Raw genomic sequence first — 19,076 nt, 5'->3', positions numbered from 1 at the left:
GGGAGGCATTAGCTAACTGAGACTGTATGACTTACATTCGGGGAGAAGGGACTTGGACACAAGGAGAGATAGACCAGATGGGGCTTATTTACAGAATGTTAGGAAGTGAAAGAGTTCAAGTGCATAAATCTGCAGTCATTGGACAGACCAAAGCTAAATGTTTAGGAGCAAGGGGCTACTTGCTGAGAAAAACTCAAAGTCACACACTTCAGAGTGGTGAATGAGGCAAAGAGATTTAGAGAAAGGGTAAAATCTATTTGTCAAGTGAAGCCTCCTTTTCTCCATTCCTGTTGAGTATTTCCTTCTGCTCACCTTCTCTATTGCCCCTCCTTTCTTAAGCTCTTGGCTGAAAATTTCTCATTTCATACTACAGATCTGCCACTCCTCAGTGTTCCCTTGAAGCATATAGCATTAATGAAGTAAAAGGAAAGGCTCTGTGTGCTCTGTGCTGTGTAATTACTTATGGAACTTGTTATTAGCCAAGTTTATATTTAGGAATAACTGACAGATTTTTTTTTTAAGGGTTAGGAGGGAGATTTTTCATGCCTTCAAGGAGCATGTGTGGTTTTATTGTGATGCCGCAGATTTAACATTAAAATGATGGAGAAGCTAAAATTCACCTTCTTGATAAGGAGGGCTGGACTGAGCTTGGATGTCGGCCTATCTGAATTTAAAATGTGTACATGTGAAAGAAAGTGGAAGCACCTGAGATTCCAGATTCTAAACCCAAATAAGTTTCTCTTCAGCAGATACCAAAGAAACCACCCTCAACATTTTTTAATGAAAGCAAAAGAATAATTGTAGGTTTGTATATGTGTGTATCTGTGTGCAAGAGTTAATAAAGGATTAAGGAAATAGAGGGTGTGTAGACTACTTTTCAGTAACAAAAAATGATAATACACAGTGACATGATGGTAGCAGAAGGCTGGCCATACGCACAAATTTATTATTTTCCATTCTTAGATAATAATAAGCCTTCTGCAACCATCTTTAGTTTGTTTTCATCTTGAAATATCTCTGCTCTACAACCAGCAGGTGAACATTGTAGAAAGTTTGGCAGTGTTACATTCAAATGTACAGCACTGAATGCAAACTCATAAATCAAGGTAAATTTTATATGAAGGCATATTTTAATGAAGGAAGTGCTAGCTGATATGAGCCTTGTTGGCCATTCCAGCACAGCAGTGCAGTAATGCAGATCAGATGTAAATACCATACATAATGGGTGACCTATTGATCATGTAGCTGATGCTAACTTGCATAGGCAGTGTTTTGCAGAAGCATGTTTTATTTTTGTTGGCTCCTTTTCCCTTCCTGTTCTGCTTTCTCAAGAATGATGTGAGGTTTATTATTAGCTATTTTAGCCAGGATGTCTTGAAAGATTTCATGCATATGCATTTACCAGCAACACATTGATTTTGATTTGGTATTCACAAATCGTAGGGGAGAGACCTTTTGGGTCACCTAATAAGCAGTTCATGTTTCATTAATTGGTTGAAGTTCAAACAACACTCTGACAATATTGAAGACTGTGCAGAACAAAAGCATAATGAAATAAAAATTATCTGCTCTTCACGTTTTGGCATGACGGGTTACAGAACCACCTACAACCTTCCCAGTACTGCCACGCCAATTAAATAATAACTGACTATCAAAGCAGTGAGGAGATCTTCTATTTAACATCTTGCTTCAGCTGCTCCACGCCTTGTGTGAGTTACTTAGCACAGATGTGCTGATGGAAAGCCAGATGATCCTGCAGTAGAAGCAGGAGGATGTAGGGTCAAGATTGAGCCCTTGTGAATTAGGATCTCTTGGAAGAGCCACACATGGAGAAAGGGTTTGGACTGAACTTCTTCCTATTGCTAAATCGTCTGCCAATAAAGAGAGCCAACATTTTATTCTACAAGGGATTTGGACAAAGGCGTCTGCATATTGGGCCAAATCCAAAATCCAATGGCCTTTGGATCTGGCCAGATGGGATCAGTGAGAAACATAAGTTGCAGGATGGTTTTGATGATGATTCTGCAGATTTTCTTTGCGATTGTGCTGGACAGACCTCCCTCTGTCCTTCCTTCCTTCCACACAGCTTTAGTAGTGAGTCACACAGTAAAACTCTCTGTACTGATGCCTCAAATAAGCTGAGGAAGCACCTGAGCATTGCATCTTCTCTGGCATCAGCACTGCTGCTGTAGGAACTAAGGGCCAAACACTGAAGCAAAACAGTCATTTATGTCAAGGATTAAATTTATTGTGGGAAAAGATGAAGTGAGATTGCAGGATATGGCAATGAAAGAGGGAAACTGAGTGTTTGATGTATTGCTTGATATCTGACTTTTCTAGGACATTAGAACAATACACATTAACTTTAGTAGAACTGTGAGTCCTGAACTTGCCTAAAATTATACAGCAAATATAGATGCAGTTACCAGAAAATGGGGGGAATAATCAGTAGATCACTTGGACTGTATAAATTAGAAGCTGCAACGAATATTTTCTAATGAACTGAGACCAATGCTGTTGGGAAACAAATGATAGAATGCAGAGCAGAACCCCTGCAAAGGACTCCGAGCCCTGTGATCCACACTTCATTACTAATCCCAAATAATTCATGGCAATAAAATACTAACATGGAGAGCTGAGACACAGAAACCAATTCTGTCTTTGGAAGATGAATCCTTCTGAATAAAATAACACGCTGCGTGTTTGGGGTGGCTTTCAACCTTGCAAAAATTAGCAAAAAGATTAGTTCAGTTGGTTCGAGCATGGTGCTAATAATGCCAAGGTTATTCTGTGTGAGCCATTCTCCTGAGAGATGGACAGAATAATCCTTGTGGGTCCCTTCCTGTTCAGAATAGTCTGTGATTTTATTCTGTGAAAAAAAAAGTAGAGCTTGGGGTATAGGAAAGTGAATCTCTGTATGGATTTTAAATGTCTCTCTCTTGGTGATGGTCATTTTCATTGCTGCTGAAAATCACACCTTTTTTATAGAGAGGAAGCAGCCAGTAGTTTAAGTTAAAGCTATTTAAACTGCTGTCAAGTGCCCTAGAGGAACGTTTGTCAAAGTCAGCCTTGGTCTTTGAGGATGTTTGCTTCTCCATGGAAAATTTGGTGTTTCAGTGTCCTGCCACTTAATTTGATGTGTTGTTACTTCAACTAAAATTGGCTAACCCATTTATTTTTGGTGATCACAGCATATACATTGATAGCACTGTGATATAAGCTTTTTTCTTTTCCCAGTGACCCTTTCACTGCATTGTTCAAGCCCCAGGAAGTGGCTGTAAAGTTCACATATAAAGCAGTAGTTGATGATACCCAGTGTTCTCAAGAAGTTATCAACAGTGTCCCTGAAGTATTTGCTTTAGCTGCATGGTGTTAGCTGATGTAATCAGCTGGGGGGAAAAAGCCATATATATATGTATAGATATAATAAATCAGATTGAAATATAAATTCTGTTCCCAGTGAATTGCATGTTTAACAAAGGCCATTTCCCTTGAACAAAGTGGCATTTAAGAACATTAAGTGCTTGAATGGTAGAGTACATATTTTTAGTACTTACCATGAGTATAGTATTATTTGAAATAGAATAGTAGGGGCAGGGGGTTGAATTGGCAAAGAAGCATTGTGCCCTTTCTTGTATGATCCTGCAGTTGCAAATATCACTTCAGGGGACTCTTGATTTGCATAATGCCTACTATGAAGGGAAAGCAAGAGAGCTTACTGATGGGGAAAAAAGGATTAAGTGGTGCGTCTCAGTCAAAATCTATTAGTGTCTTTTCTCCCTTTATATCATTGGCTCGAGTCAAATTGAGCAGTCAAGCATGCCTGGAGGTGTGGCTGTCCTGGGATGGTTGTGCCCAGGGAGGGATGTGCCTCTCCCGGCGCTGTCCCCACCCCCTGGCAGCAGGGGCTCAGCGGGTTGCTGTGTGTGAGTCACAGATAGCGCACTCGCGTAGATAAAGTATTTAAGAGTAGGGGAGACCGCCAGTTCAGATCGGAGTGTTACCTTGCTCCTGCTCCCTCTGGGATACTAAGCAGCTGTTCACAGCAGTACCCGATGGGAATTGAGTCCCTGCTCCATCTGTTTTTCATGCAAACCCTTGCTGCTTCACAGGGCTGTTGCTGCTCCCTGTAGGGTGGGAATCCTCACTGTTTCCTTTTCCCCACCATTTTTAAGAGAGTATGGCTTTTGAGATGACTTTTTGTTTTTAAGCCACATTAAGAAGTTTTGACACTGTGGGTAGATGCTTCATAGTATCCTGTCACATTTTTTCCATTTATTGACTCAGCCTTCTCTGCTTCCCCTTTACAACCAGGCATATTTCTACAGCTGGGTTAGGGATATGGTCCATGCTCTGCCCTCTCACAGGCTAGATCATCATGGATGCTTATATGAGCCTTTCTTTGGAGAAGTATTACTGCAGCTGTGATAATCTGTTTGTAGGCAGACAAGTTTTGGTTTGTTTTTAATTAGATCAATGAGTGTAGCTGGAAAATCTGGCAGGTTTTTGAACATGTGAGCTGCTGTTTCAGAACTGAAGACAGACAGATGTGTTCTAAAGCTTATCTGATTTTTCCGGCTACACCAATTGATCTAATGACTGATATTACCTTTTTCTTGCAATTTTCCCCTTTCCTAATTTCTCTGAGGTTGACATGTACAAGCCTGCACCCACCCAGCTGTGCTGGAAGAATAGTTAATTGAAGAACAACAGGAATGGGCTTAACAAAATTGCACTGGACTTGCTGCTGCTTACTTACATGACTTCCCTCTACTGGTCAGCAGTGGAATAATTCAAATATACCTTGTCCTCATTTGCTAGAAGTTAATGGTTCTCCCTTGGTCCAAGTGCTTGGGGTGATTCTCTCCTCTTTGCCTTTGTTCTCTCCTCTTTGTCAAAGCTCTGGCTAGAAGTGTTATGTGTATTAGCTGAACTAGGAAATCCTCAGTGCCACCAAGGTGCGCAGGAGGAATTAATTACATGTTTGCAGAAGACTTAAAAGGGAGCCATGAAAGAGGCAGGGAGCTAAAGTAAAGGGAGAAGGTAATATTAGACAAACAATAAATATCAGAAAACATATAACCTTTGTGCTACACTTAGAGACGAACTGCCTTGCTATTTCTCTTGAACAGTTCCACTTGCAATTAATGGATTCTTAAGTAGAGATATAAAGAAATTGAGCTACATGGATACAAAATAAAGATAGCTGTGTCAGTATTCAGGACTAGAGCTCAGTTTCCAGAGTGTTTGGCAGCTCTGAGTGAGGACAGATTAAATACTTGAGCTTTTTTTTTTTCTGGACCATGACCACCCAGTCCTGAAGAATCATTGAGAGCTCAGGGCTGCTCAGGATGCACTGGCCGCTGCCACAGCATGAGCTGCACAGGCTGGGGAAACACTACAGCCACAGCCACTTTCCCTGGTGCATCATTTGTATATACACGAGAGGTTTGGCCTAGGGGAAGCAGGAGTAACTCTGCCTGTACTCCCACAGAGCTCAGGGAATCCTCACTGAGTGAGTCAGCTCTAATATTGTCCTGAGATTTGGCACAAAGCATGTGAATAAAGGAAAGAAGTGAAAATCTGTGGGTGAAGGAATCTAGATGGACTGTATCCCAGAGTCTCTGAGAACCAGCTAATGAACAACTCTAATTACCTTTGTAAATATCAGGGACCTTAGGCAAACCCCCAGTGCCATGAATTGCAAAGGTAATACAAAACTGTTAGTGAGAAAGCAGGCTCATTTCTGCCCTGCTAATTGAGTTACTGTTAAGCTACAGAAGTGCAATGCACTGAAGTCCCACAAGTAGCTTGAGTAAGTCTGTGTGGGAAATGTCAGTTGGATTTGGGGATCAGACAGAACATCTGTGAGCATGCGGGCCCACAATCGCTAGAGAAAGCCTGGGCCTTCCACATTCAACCAAGCACATCAATGGGGTGTTAAATCCTGCTCTGTCTGTAAAATTTGGCAGCCAGGGCCATACTAGAGAGTGAAACCAGGAGAAACAAATGGGATTGACTCGACTGTGCTTTCAGTTACAGCAATGGAAACTCATTGAAACAAATCTGTGTCAGTATTAATATGCAGGAAGATCTGAATTAATATTTGAGAGGCAACATATCACATACCCTGATGAAATGAAAGGTGGTTCAGCTGAGCTGACAGCTGAGCCAAGACCTAATGCTGAGCAGGGAGAAATCAAACATAATCACTTTTTGCACAGAGTTAGAGCTGCAGATTCTCAGCTGGTTAAAAATGTAGCTTCACTCGTCCATACATCTAAAGCAAAGAGGGTGGTATTGGTGTCTTAAATAATCTTGTGATGTGTAAATAGAAATTGGCTTGGACAGGAAGGCTGCTGTAGAGATTGAAACCTGGCTAATGGACTGTGAACATTGGGCAATTGTTGATGGGAACAAACAGGGCTATGGGGAGGAGTTGTTTGGGACGCCGCAAGCAGTAATGCAAGGTTTGGCTTTATTTAATATCTTCATTAACGACCTTGGAGAGAGTGCAGTCAGTGTGTTAATTAAATGAGCAGAAGATATTAAACTGGGAGGTGTGTCAAAAAAACAGCCACTGGTATAGGACTAATGGAAAATGACCTGAGGAGGTTACAAATGTACAGAGGAAATAACAAGGTGAGAGGCAACATGGGGAGAAAATAAAGCAATCCTGAGGAAAATAATCAAAAAGCAGCTATTTAGAGGGTGGGAGAATTTGGAAAGCAGTAAGACTGTAAGAGACTGAATGGAGTTAGCAGATGGCAAATTGGGCCCAGTTTTTACTTTTATTTTTATTACTTCTTTTTTCACCACTGCAGTTACACCTTTGCAATTCTCAGTCTAAATGCAGCACTGTGGGCTGGCACGAGGCTGCATGACTTGTGCTGGTAATTCACCAGAACAAGCAGCTCTGAGGCCATCCAAAACCTTAAGGCTGCTTGCTCCAGTTTGAGATCAGGGGGCAGTGGGAGCTGTGCCCCCAGACAGCCCCAGACCAGTTACCATCAGCTGAAGCCCAGTACAGCCCAATGCTCCAAACCATCATCTGAACCCAGAGTGATTAATATCAGTTTTAAAGGGCCATGATTATGCCTCTGGTGAATTTGTCTGAGTACTGGAGCATGCTGAGCCTCTCTAGTAACACTCTGTGTGCGTGGGGCACCCAGGAAGGGCATTCACCAAGGCACAGGAGCGCAGTGAGGAGACAGTTTACACCTTCCCACACAGCTGAGATCATGTCTGCTATATCCTGTGCATCAGCTATATTGGGAAGCAGTTGGGGCAGCCTTGAATTCCTCTTTTGTGTCTGGACACCACGTCATGGGTGTTGCCATCCCCAAATCATAGGCAAGCTGGGGCTAAATTGCAAGCTTTAGGCTAGACACCTGCACTTGCCAGTGGGAAGAATTTCCATGACCTCCTCAGACTTTAGTTTCCAGTTCAGAAAAATGCTTCAGTTTGCCTTACTATTACATGCAGTTTGTTTTGCCATCTTACTTATGTGCTTGAAGTCAGAGATGTGCCAAAGCATCCTTCTGACAATGGTCCTTCATGCTGCCAGCTCTGAAGGGTTTTATAAGTTTACAATGGCAGTAATATAACTTCACTCCCTCCTAAGTGCAAGGATAAAATAGCTATTTTCAAACAGCTATAAATAACTTTAGCTATTCATTTTCTGATAATTGGATGTTAGTTCTATTGTCAACCTGAGCACATCTACAGATGCTGCCGTCATTTGGGGGTTGTTTAATTTATTTACCAATAACAGTGAACAAAGAATCTCCAGTCTAAAAATATGGTAAGCTTTCATCCAAAAAGAAAACGCAATCATAAGTTTAGTGTCCCAGTGGGATTTTTTTGTATCTCTTTTTGAGATGAATAACCTTCTTATATAGAAAATAGGATCCTCATCTGTACATCTACACTTCACTGTAAATCCTGCAAACAGCCTTATTGAATTCATCAGGAAAAAGCTCAATACATAAACCCTGGCCACTGCTTCCTTTGACTCCATGTAGGCAGAGCTTAAGAGGTTTTATAAAAGCATCAGGTGAGATAGTTTGCTTGGCATAAGACACTAAGCAAATTTTAAAGAAAAATCAGAAAGAGGAGTCATTCAAGTCTTAAAAATCACTCCTAGCTTGGAGTAAATACATGGGTCTCATAAGGTCTTCCTGGCAACTTTCCATCTTTCCAGGGTTATTTGTAATTCTTCGCTCAAGAGGCACAGCAGTGTTGTGGCATCCAGTTGATCAGAAGAAAGGGAGCATGTGGGTGGGCCAGACGTCATGTATTTTCTCAGTTATTGCCAAAAGAGGTTATTTTAGTTGTATGGTTTATTTTGTTGAAATGTAATTATTATGCTAATTATTCCCAAATTTACTGATTAATTATAATTCTGAGATCTCTGCCCTGGTACTTCCAGAGATGTACAAGCTTTGGGAAATGTTTCATAATATTAATATATTTCCACAGCCCTGAGTCATTTGGCTAATGTTCCAGCAATGCAAAAAGTAACATCCTTTAACAAGGAGGCATGTCTAGCTCCATGGAACAGCTGATCTGCATCAAAAAGGCACTTTGCTCAATCTGATTTCACTGCAAGAAGCAAATGGCTTAAAAGGAGCACAAAAGAACCTAAATGTTGGATCTTGGTTTCATTACATCATTGCACAATTCCCTTATCCCTCCATTTTCCTGGGGAATGAGGGGGCGTAATGGCCATCCCACTGTTGCTACAGGAGGTCTGTTGGATGCTGTTACAAGGGAAGTTGGAAAGGTTGCCTCAATTCTTTTAGGGATAATTGTGTGGCAAAGTTCAGCAAGAGTGTTGTCCTTGATTTCTGCAGCGGAAGGATGAGGGATGCACAAGGGCTTCATTTGGATATACTGAGAGGAATGGGTTGGCTACAAAGTTGCTGTCTGCTCCCTGGACCCTGATTTTAGACCTTCTGCCGTGTTCACAGTGGATGACCAGGGTTAGCAGTGATTGAAGTTCTTACCCCTGCTTCCTTCATGCCTGCACTCATCCTGGGGTGAAGGAAAGGGGAAGATTTCTCCGTAGTACACTGGGACGTTCAACATTACAAACAAAATTCCAAGGTGGAAACCTAAAGCTGTGCAGCCCTGGCACAGGCAGCATGTCTCTGATCAGCCATGGAAAGGTGTGCACTGCATTGTTCAGCCTCTTCAGAGGCTAAAGTGGTGGTAACCATAAAAACTGAAAAAAAAAATGTTTGAAGCTGCCCAGGGAAGATCCCCCAACTTTTCTCTTTTTTACCTTTTTAAAGAGGAAAGTGTCATGGGTGGGAGGCAGAAGAAGTGAAATTATATCTGTTTACAGAGAAATAGTGGAGGAGCTGTGAGGCTGGAGGATATTGTCCTTGCTTACTGACTTCACTGGGATTCTGGTGCTGCATAGCTGGTGAAGATTAACCTACAAAACTCCTGGGAAACTTGCTGACTCTTCCTCCACAACCCTCAAAATAGAAAGATCTGGAGCTCAGAGAGAATGTTGAGCTCTGCAAAGCTGAGTGCTTTCTACATGAGCAGATTAAGGAAATCTTGCCATCATATGTTACCCTGTGGGAACTACATTATGTCCCTAATTTTAGTATTAGTTGTACGAGTATCAGAAGCTTTTAGAAGTATAATTTTCACTTAGCTTCTCAAAAATATATGGACTTCCTTTTAATTGTGAGTAGGGAGATGCACATCTACTTTTTAAATCAAGTTTTGAAATTTTCATGACTGCATATTGGAAATTGAAACATTTGATCTGTTTATGTGTGTAAGAAATGTTTACATAGCTTATACTTGCAGCTGTGGGATGGGAGTTGGGAGTAGTACTGGAAGTCCCATACTGTTACGTGTAAAGATGTTTTGATACATCTGGGAGAATGTAAGCAAGTCGGTCAGTGGATAATGACTTAATGATTTGGAGCAGAGGTAGAATTTGGGGAAGTAGTGGCAAGGTCTTGCTGGAGAAAAATGAATAAGTGGAAAATCTGAATGATAACTTAGGCTAAAAATATCAATGGAGAAATCTGAACAAAGTTAAATGTATGCATATGCTACAACAGTCATGTTTAATACACCCAGAAATGAGCTGTACCTGGGAGAAGCAGCCTGTGAGTGCTCTGCCTATGGTGTGACCCTTCTTCTCAGACTCCTCCACTTCTAATGCACACTTGCATGAGTGTTCAGATTGTTCATATAATTCCATAAATATTGAAATATTCAGGATTCTGCTGTGCTTGGCATGGACGTGCAATTCACTAACAAGAAGACTGGATCTCTTGGTTAGTTGACAGATCACATATAAGGGAGCAAGCTGCTGCTCTTTTACAGTCTGTTAAAGCCATAACCATCGTAGGCCATCTGAAAACATCCCTCCTTGACAAAGCAGAGTTCCTGCATCAGAGATTTTTTCCAATTATATTAGTCATACACCAATGCAGCCTGAAGGCTGTGTAAGGTGTCATTTAAAGAAAGCAGTTAAGTTGGGCTTGCTTTTGAGTGATCCACTTGGCTGTGTTAAAGCATGCTGGTGGCTTTCCTTCTGCTAGCAGGGCCTTGAACTGAGGTTAGTGGTGAACAGACCAAAAGAAACAAATTATATCAGCTGTGCCAGGATGTCATGGCTCATACTGTGAGGGAGGAAGCAGGTAAAAGAAATAATTGTTAGTTGAATGGAATACTTTTCCTAAGTGCCTTCCACAGGTTTTCACATTAGCTCAGTCTGGCCTCACTTTTTATGTGGAATATTATGCTTGCACAAATACCAGAAGCTTCTTTCTTCTCAAGGTAGGATAGGACCAAAATGAGGGCCTAAAATGCATTTTCCTTGGTGTTTGGAATACATTGTGTGTATGGCATGGAGATTTTGCCACAACTAATTTGCAGCAGTGAGCATTGATCAGGCTTTTGGTTCTTTCTGCTTACTGAGCAGACAGTTGTAAAAGGTTGTAGTTGCTGGCAAGAGCAGTCAGTAGTGTTTGATATGGGAGGAAGCAGACAATACGAGGAAGATATAGGCTGAGTGTCAGGAAAAGTGTCATTGGAAGGGTCTGGAGGTGCTGAGATGACTGACAGATCTATTGCCCTGGAGGGTGCAGGATGATGGTGCAGGAGGGCTCAGGTTGCAAAGGCAAATCTCTTTTCCTTCCCTGAAACCTCTGGTGAGCTCTAGTGCTGGCTGGGCTGCTTCAGTCAGCTTTGCTGCTGCAGCCACTGACAAGTCCCTGCAAAAGCACCAAAGGACTGTCCCTTCCAGGAGGACATGCTGGGCGTTGTCTTCAGGAAACACTTCTTGGCCCTGATCATACTGGGGACCTGGCTCAGGGGGGGCTGAGGGGATGAGACACTGGCAGGAGTTGGGCTGGGAGCCAGGGTCTGGTCTGTGTTGGGTTTTGTGACAAGCTGGTGACAACCTCAGTGACAACTCTCACCTTTCCCGTTGGGACTGATCAGTACTGCTGGGAGCATCCATGGGTGCAGCAGGATGTTCCATCCCACAGGAGCTGCAGTGAGTTCAGGCTGTCAGGAGGCTCTGATCTCAATGGCAAAACCCGCACAGCAATGAGGAAATGCCTTCCAAAGGGAAAGTTGTTGGCCATCTCTGTACTGTCACTGTGAAGAGCTGTGGGATGAGAGCAGGGGTTAAAACTCTGAGTAAAGCAGCACAGGAATCGACCCAGAGAGATTTAACTGCAGCCTCTTCTCCTGCAGTGAATGCATGAGTGTGTCTGTGTACATCTCTAAATTTCACTGCTGCCTAATTTCCCTTCTACAAAATATCAACTAATTTCTAGTGCCAAGGAACCTAATAATCTATTAAAATGAGACAGACAATAAGTTTGTGGGGGGAAATGTTAAAGCAGTGCGCATTGATCATGTTGATTTAGGACAGTACTGCCACTGCAGCATTTCCAGACACAAATTATTTGTGGCTAATTGTATTATAAATTCCACTAAGCCATTTTATGAGGTATTTACTTTAGATATAAACTCTCCATCCAAAATAAAACCAAAAAGAGCAAATGACCGGTTGTGGTGTTTTTCTTAAGTAAGTACTACATGAACATAAGAAGAGAGAGAAGGAAAAATGCAAATCATGTTAATTAATTGCTAAATCTGTTGTAATGGGCTAGTTTTTAATACTGTGTAACATGTTAAAACTCATACAGATTTTCCATCCCAAAGCCAAAGAAGTTGAGTCCTGAAGTCTTTGTCCTCATATCAAGATGGTCCTGAGCTATTGCAGGTCAGGGTTTTCATCTCACTAAGTTTCAGAGGTGGCAATCCTGTCATGCCATGAATCTTAACCAACCAGACAAGGCCTGGATGCTGGACCAGAGAAAGTCAAGAGAGTCCAGAGAAACTGTGGCAGTGGTACTCAGCCTCTTCATCTTCCTTCCTGCTGTGGCCATGGAGTTATGGTGCCAGCAGAGGGTATCCCAGTCTAGGAAACGGCAGCCATCGTGTACGGTGTGAACACCTGTGGGGCTCACCAGAGAGCAACTCCCCCAAATATTTGGTGGTAGTACTTAGAAAAGTGCCTTTTTACAGGGAATCTCAAACTTTGTTTTTCTCAAGCTGGGTCAGAAGACACAGAGGCACAGAGCAGTTAATTGGATTTCCCAAGGAAGCATAGCAAGCACTGGAGGACTGAGGCTGGCTTCCCTGTTTCCCAGTCTCCAGCACAAAGCTGCAGACTGTTGGCCACACTACTTTAATATTTCTTTGGGTGACTGCGAGCAAAGCATGACATTTCCTTTTTTACTTCCATATTGAAGGGCACATATTCTCATTTCTTGAAAGTATTTGTCACTTAGAGCATGCCTATACAAATTCTCTCATTGGTTCCTACAAGTGTTGTGCTATGGGATCAGTTTAGGGAGTCCAGGCAGGGGGAGATTGCAGTCAGACCAGGAGGGGGCTGGGTCTCCTCCAGTTTTCATGTATGAGATGTTTCAGGCAGTGCTTATTTCTGAAAACCTTATTTGGTGGTTCAGCAATTGGGAAATTTCTTTGCCAGGGTAGCTTTGGTACAGGAAAGCTTTTCCTTCTAACATCTTGTATGAAATTGGGAGTTGTAAGCTCCCAAGGTAGCTGTAGCTGTCAGTCTGCTGATTAGAAGAAAACATTTTCTTTTCTTCCTCCTCCTCTCCCCCTCCCCATGCAGTAAAATGATTTGATTACAAAGAAATAGGGAGATAAATGTACTGCCTGTGGTCTTGTCTTTGAGCCCAGGGTAGCTGATCCTTTCAGTGCTCACAGCTGGGATGTGGATGCAGCCTGACTGTGCAGCAGGGAGCCCACTGCTGTCAGGTCACCCTGCTGCTGGGGCTGGGCAGGACAGAGCCTTCCCCAGAAACTTCCACCTGCACCTGCCCTCAGGCAGAGAGAGATTTCTCACCTTACTGAGGGAGCCACTTTACCTGAAGTTCAGTGGGTCAAGTAAAGCTGAAGGAGCTGGGTAGTTCATGGATTCAAGCATTAGTTAATTAGTTCTCACCTTGCCCTGAGCTGGGTCAGGCATGAGGGGTTTGTCTCAAGGGGGACCTGAGGTGAAGTGGTTCCTCTCTTAAGCAGCATCAGATCATGCCAGAACAACCATTAGGGGCCAGGACTAGCTGGCTCATTAGACCCCTCCATCTCTGCTCCTGATGGAAGAGATGCTCATACTCTCTTAAATGTGCTGCTAATTAAATGTTCCCTGAAGATAAGGATGCTGTAGCAGCATGCCTAGTGTTGACTCCCAGATCAAAGGAGTGAGTTCCCTGCACAGCAGCCATTAAAGGTGCACTTTGGAGTGACATAGACCAGAGATAGGCATAAGAAATTTAAGCCAGGGGTTAGGTGAAAAAACTGTGATAAAAGTATCTCAGACAAATTCACAGAAATCAGATGACTGTGAGGAAAGAGAAAGTTCCATAGAATTATTGCACGCATACACACAAAGTGTGATTTTATCCTTGCACATAGGTAACAGCTGGCATAGCAATGGTCTTTAATCTGGGGAGAGGGGAACATCTGCTTGTGGGTGGGAAGAGGGGAGGGATAAAAAAAAGCATTTCTAAATTTTTCTGGTAAAACGGGCATTTGTCGTTCTAATTTTTTATGTTATTGTTTCCAACAATTGTTACGTGGTTGTTAAATTTTTTAAAGTAATTTTAGATTTTCCAAAAGTGACCATGATTTGTTACTTATACTGTAGCTTACAGAAGTGACACACTTAATATCGGGGGGTCCAAACCTGGATATCTACCAATGGAGATGGAGATCAGGTAAATGCACACCTGCTCTTCCAAAGAGGAAAAGGTTGGCACCGTTTGGCACCTGGTTTGAGAGGGAGCCACAGGCTGTACCATGAGCATTTTGGACGAGGTTAGAGCTGAGCCATGAGCATTTTGGATGAGGCTAGAGCTGAGTGCTGCCGTTAATCGCCAGCCTTCGTGTAGGCCCAGCATGGCTTTGTGTGACAGTGGTGTTCAGACACACCATCCACCAGGAGACTCCGTATCCCTGGAGAGGGCTCTGGCTCTATCCCCAGCAGTAGCTGAGCACAGGGCAGCTGAGGGACACCCGGCAGGAGCTGTGGTCCCCAAGCCCAGCCCGTAGCGAGCGCGAGGTGCCAGCTTGCTCTCCCAGGCAGAGGGAAGGTGGTGGTGGCCGCAGCAGAGTCCGTGCTGGAGAAGGCAGGTGAGAGGGAGGTGCCTGCAGGTAGAAAAGAGTAATTGTGTGGCACTGTGGCCATGCCCATCATCTCCTCTTCTCTTTTACAGACACTTAACAAGAACAACTTGATACCAGATGACAGAACCAACTTCTATCCGCTGCAGCAAACAAATGTGTACACGACAACCTATTATCCCAGTACACTGAATAAATATGATTACAGGCCCGAGGCCTCCCCTGGAAGGACCTTTACCAACAGCTGATGATGGACAGATCCTATGGGACTGGATGACTTCCTATATGATTTTTTTTTTTTAAATTGATTTTATGGACCAAATACCGGCCCAGCTTCTAGATGTAAATATTGTACAGTAGGGTCTTTTTTTTTCCTTTGGTTAATTGTGTTTCTTGTAAACAGCACATCTCCTTACAAGGACAAGGATTCAATGGACCATTCTGCAGAGCTTTTGTGGATATTTGTCTGGAGATGGCTCTTCTACTGCATAGAAGTTTATGGCTGGAAGGTCAGCATGCTGTCCAAGGCTGAGGTCGTTGTGGAAGGGGCTGTGTGCTGGGCTCCTGGCCACTAAGCAGCCACACACAACACATGGGAGCACTCCAAGAAGGCAAGAGGTGGCCTCCTGGAGCAGGGCTGGATACATCATTCCTGAGCCAGGACAACAATGGTGTGCTAGATGACATACAGCTCATGGGACAGGCCAAACAGAATTCCATCACACCAACAACTTGAAGAACATTTTCTTTTTCCTTTTAATTTTTATTTTTGATTTTTTTTATGTTTCTGAAAAAAAAAAAAGTAGTAACGTTCTAGGGCAGTGTTCCCTATATCTTCAAGAGAATCTTTTCATATTACAGGAAATACTCTCTGCAGCCTTCTTTGGTAATATGCAGTTCAGCTGATGAGAAACAACACACAAACGAAGTGCATTATCCAAAGAAGCTTTCCAGAATGTTTCCAGTCTTAATTAAAAGAAAATTATACAGGCAGTGAGACACTGAGAAAAGTAAATGTTGGAATAACATTGGAGACATGAACTTGGAGTGCCTAACAAACAAAGATGTTTATATCACTGGAAAAAGAGATGTGATGATTGCCGCACAAGAGCCATGGGCTTCTTTTCTTTCTTCTTTTTTCTTTTTTTCTGAGACAGTATTAACTCTTCTTGTTCTAGGTTTGATCCTGATTGTGTCTGCCAGGAGAGGCAACTTTAGAGGCCGCACTCTTCTTGTGGGAAATCACCTTGCTTTGGGCTAATATTTCCTCTTGTTTTATTATTGGGTTTTAGTTCATATACTTTCAAAAAATGAGGGATTCTGACTTTGCAGGGGGAAGGTATTTTTTAAGGAATGTTTCCATAGTCTGACATGACCCAGAAAGTCTGCTGCACATTCTTACAGGGTCTTCCACTCAGTACTCTATGAAATAGTAACACAACTGAGTAAAGTGCGTTGTTTGCCAATATTTCTTTATTTTTTCTGAGAAAAAAACAACCCAACAAACAAATGCTGCTGCAGTTATTGAAGTAAATTGGAGCGGTGGCATTATTAAACAGTATATCCAGCCTTGAAATGTAATTTTGTGTATGTGTGTGACTGTGTCTATAAGAACTGTATTAGTCTGATGCAGAAGCCATGTTGTCTACAACCAGATGTTTGTCTGACATAATTGTTTGGCAAAAAGGAAACTTATTGCTGGTGCTTAATGTACAACTACATCCAGTGTGTTAGCAACGTGAACAAGTTCACCGCTGTTACCATTCAGTGTTTCTAAATATTTATGATGAACTCCTGATGCTAAGTATTTTAGAATGTCGCAATACTGAGCATGAGATAAAAGTACACCCTGAAATACGCATGAGCTCCACGTGGTCCTGAGCTTGGCTTTGTTGTCTGCACCTTCCCCGAGCAGTGCCCGGCCCCGGCTCGGTGTGTTCCCAGCAGTCCTGTCTGTCCCCGCTTGGTTTCGGATTTCGCTGTGAGCCGACATCGGTTGTTTCTCAGTGCTGTTCCTTTGCAGTTGCTTGTTTGGAAGCCCAGCTTGGGCCGTGTACTCAGCTCTTTCACGTAGGCAGCTGGTAGGAAATGAAGAAAGCCTGTGCTACTTGTGACAAGTATATTGCTTTTCCTGCGAGGAAGAGCCCAACGTGACTCTGCAAGCCTGTGTGTTATGGTGGTTTTACCAGAGGGCAAGTATACAATAGCCTCCCATTTTTAAATTACTTTGTTTGACTTCAGTTTGCAGTGATTGAAAGCTGTAGGGATATTTGTAATAAAGTGGGGTTACCAGCACTGCTGCAAGGACACCTTAGGCTCAGCACTGCCCACCATTTTCAGGAGCTGCTTTTCTTATTCAACAGCCCACCCTGTTTCTGCTCAGGTGAAATAGATGGGGCAGAGGGAGAGAGAGAGATGCCCTTATAAACAGATTTTAAGCAGCAGAGTCAGGAGCTGATGCAGACCTAGAAGAATGTCTGAAGCAGTGCTGCAGCTCTCCAAGCTGGCACAGTGGTTCAGCAGCCCTGAACCCTCAGCAGCACAGCCAGGCAAGAGCAGCTGGAGCAGAGCAGGATCACCAGGGAAGCAGGAGAGCACTGGTGGCAGGCAGCCTTCAGGGAGGCTCTTCCCAGGCCCTAAATCCCATTTGAGGAGTGATGACTTCGTGCCTTGTGCAATAAGGAGTTCACTCTGTCTCACTGAATTTCCACATGCCCCTCAGCAATATTTAAAATCCTGACTTAATGTAGTTCTAACAAGTATGTAGCCCAAGGGCTGGAAATCATTTCATTAGACTATCAGGATGGGATTTCCCAGCTTTAATTTATGTGATTCAGGAGAAAACACTGGCTCCCAAGATCATTTCAGCGATTTTAAAATCAAAATCATCTCTGAGCTTCCCCATCAGAAGATTCCCTGTATTAACACATTCTGCAATTACCACGCACGTGGCAAGATTGCAGCTGGAGTCTGAGGCAATGCAAGCAAGTCAAACCTTGCAATTATCTCAGTCTTCTGTTTTTCCTTTTCTTTTCCCCTCTCCCCTTTTAATTTTTTTTTTCCATTTTTGGCTTCATGGAATAACATGATGTAAACTGATTTCTTTTTTGCAGAGTACCATATGAAATTATTTAAATGTTCAAGTGTTCAAGTCACCAAGATGGGTGATTATTGCCATTGTGCTCAGGAGGTGGATATTTTGTAGGCTGTTGGAGGGCAGATGCTATGAGGGTGGTGCATGTGGTTATAGTTTCATCAAGACATTCCTTCTTATCAGCCATCCAAATGGATTCAGCCCTTTTTCATATAATTGGCAATCACAGCAAGGGGCTGTAGTCTCCATTCGAGCAGAAAGCAGAATCCAGGAGAGAGTGAAAAAAAGAAATCAGAACACTGTATTACTCAATTAATGTTTGCAGAGGAGTGCAGTTCTGTAAGGATGATGTTAATGCAGTATGAGAGTTGCATTTTTTATGAGCTCTGCAATGTGTGGCAGGTTAATGACGTGATGTGCAGGGATGTTCTTGCAGTCCAGGTGATTTGGCACCTTGAGCATCAGGTCTGTAATATCTGTAGAAGTTTGAATTGCTCCTGCAGCTGGATGTTAAACTTGCTAAAAGTTCCTATTCCTAATGCCATCTTAAACTGGAGTGGAAATGCATTTCCTTTGGGAGCATTTCCATTGCTTTCCAGAAAGTTCATTATGCTATATATATTTTTTTCCTTTACTTCTAAGGCAGAGAAAAGTTACCCTAGGTGGTTCCTCTGTAGGTCTGGAGACACTGTGTCTCTGCAAACCCTTTGGATAGGATTCAGGTGTACAGGACATGAAATATGATGGAAATCTTACAGCCAAGTATGTAGTGGAAACATCTGCAATTAGGCCATTCTCTCTTTTTCCATGGAAATGGCTGCCTTTCTCCCAGCTGAGGGGCTGTGCCTGCTGCTGTTATCCAGGGATGTTGTGCCCTTGCTGTCAGGTTTTCCTTGAGCAGTTGCCAGTAACTCACAGCTCACTGACAGACGAACCACTTGAGGATCAAACCCTCACAGAGGAGGTGCTGTTGCTCTAAAGGTGCACTTGAATGTTCAGCATATGAGCCAGGGCTGCTCTTAAATGTATGACCTGTACAGATATATAGGAGAATAATAACCTTTATTGTCTAACCACCCCTGTTCCTACTGCCTTATGTTCAGAAAATGAAGTGTTTGCTTTGAAATCAGCAGAGAGCAGGAATGGAGCCCATGTCTGATGAAGACAATTTGATGCCTCTGGTGATAATCTGCTGTTCAGCCCACCTGGAGAGAAAACTGCTGTCCATTGAGATTGATTTATTCTTTGTACCAAATGTAGCAGGGGAGAGTTTTATATA

General features: G+C 42.8%; 1 protein-coding gene across 1 annotated transcript in view; it reads left to right on the top strand.

Annotated features, from left to right (window-relative positions):
* Window positions 1–16,564, top strand: part of SEMA5B (semaphorin 5B) — a 189,960-nt gene extending 173,396 nt beyond the window's left edge. The window contains exon 23 of the mRNA XM_066553378.1: window positions 14,796–16,564. Coding sequence (XP_066409475.1) covers window positions 14,796–14,951 — 156 coding nt within the window. The 3' untranslated portion in view covers window positions 14,952–16,564. The remainder of the gene's footprint in view (window positions 1–14,795) is intronic.
* Window positions 16,565–19,076: the final 2,512 nt, after the last annotated feature.

Source organism: Molothrus aeneus, chromosome 7 (assembly GCF_037042795.1).
Source record: "Molothrus aeneus isolate 106 chromosome 7, BPBGC_Maene_1.0, whole genome shotgun sequence".
Taxonomy (NCBI): Eukaryota; Metazoa; Chordata; class Aves; order Passeriformes; family Icteridae; genus Molothrus; species Molothrus aeneus.
The sequence above is the reverse complement of the archived record's forward strand: the minus strand, read 5'-3'. Positions and strand labels throughout refer to the sequence as shown.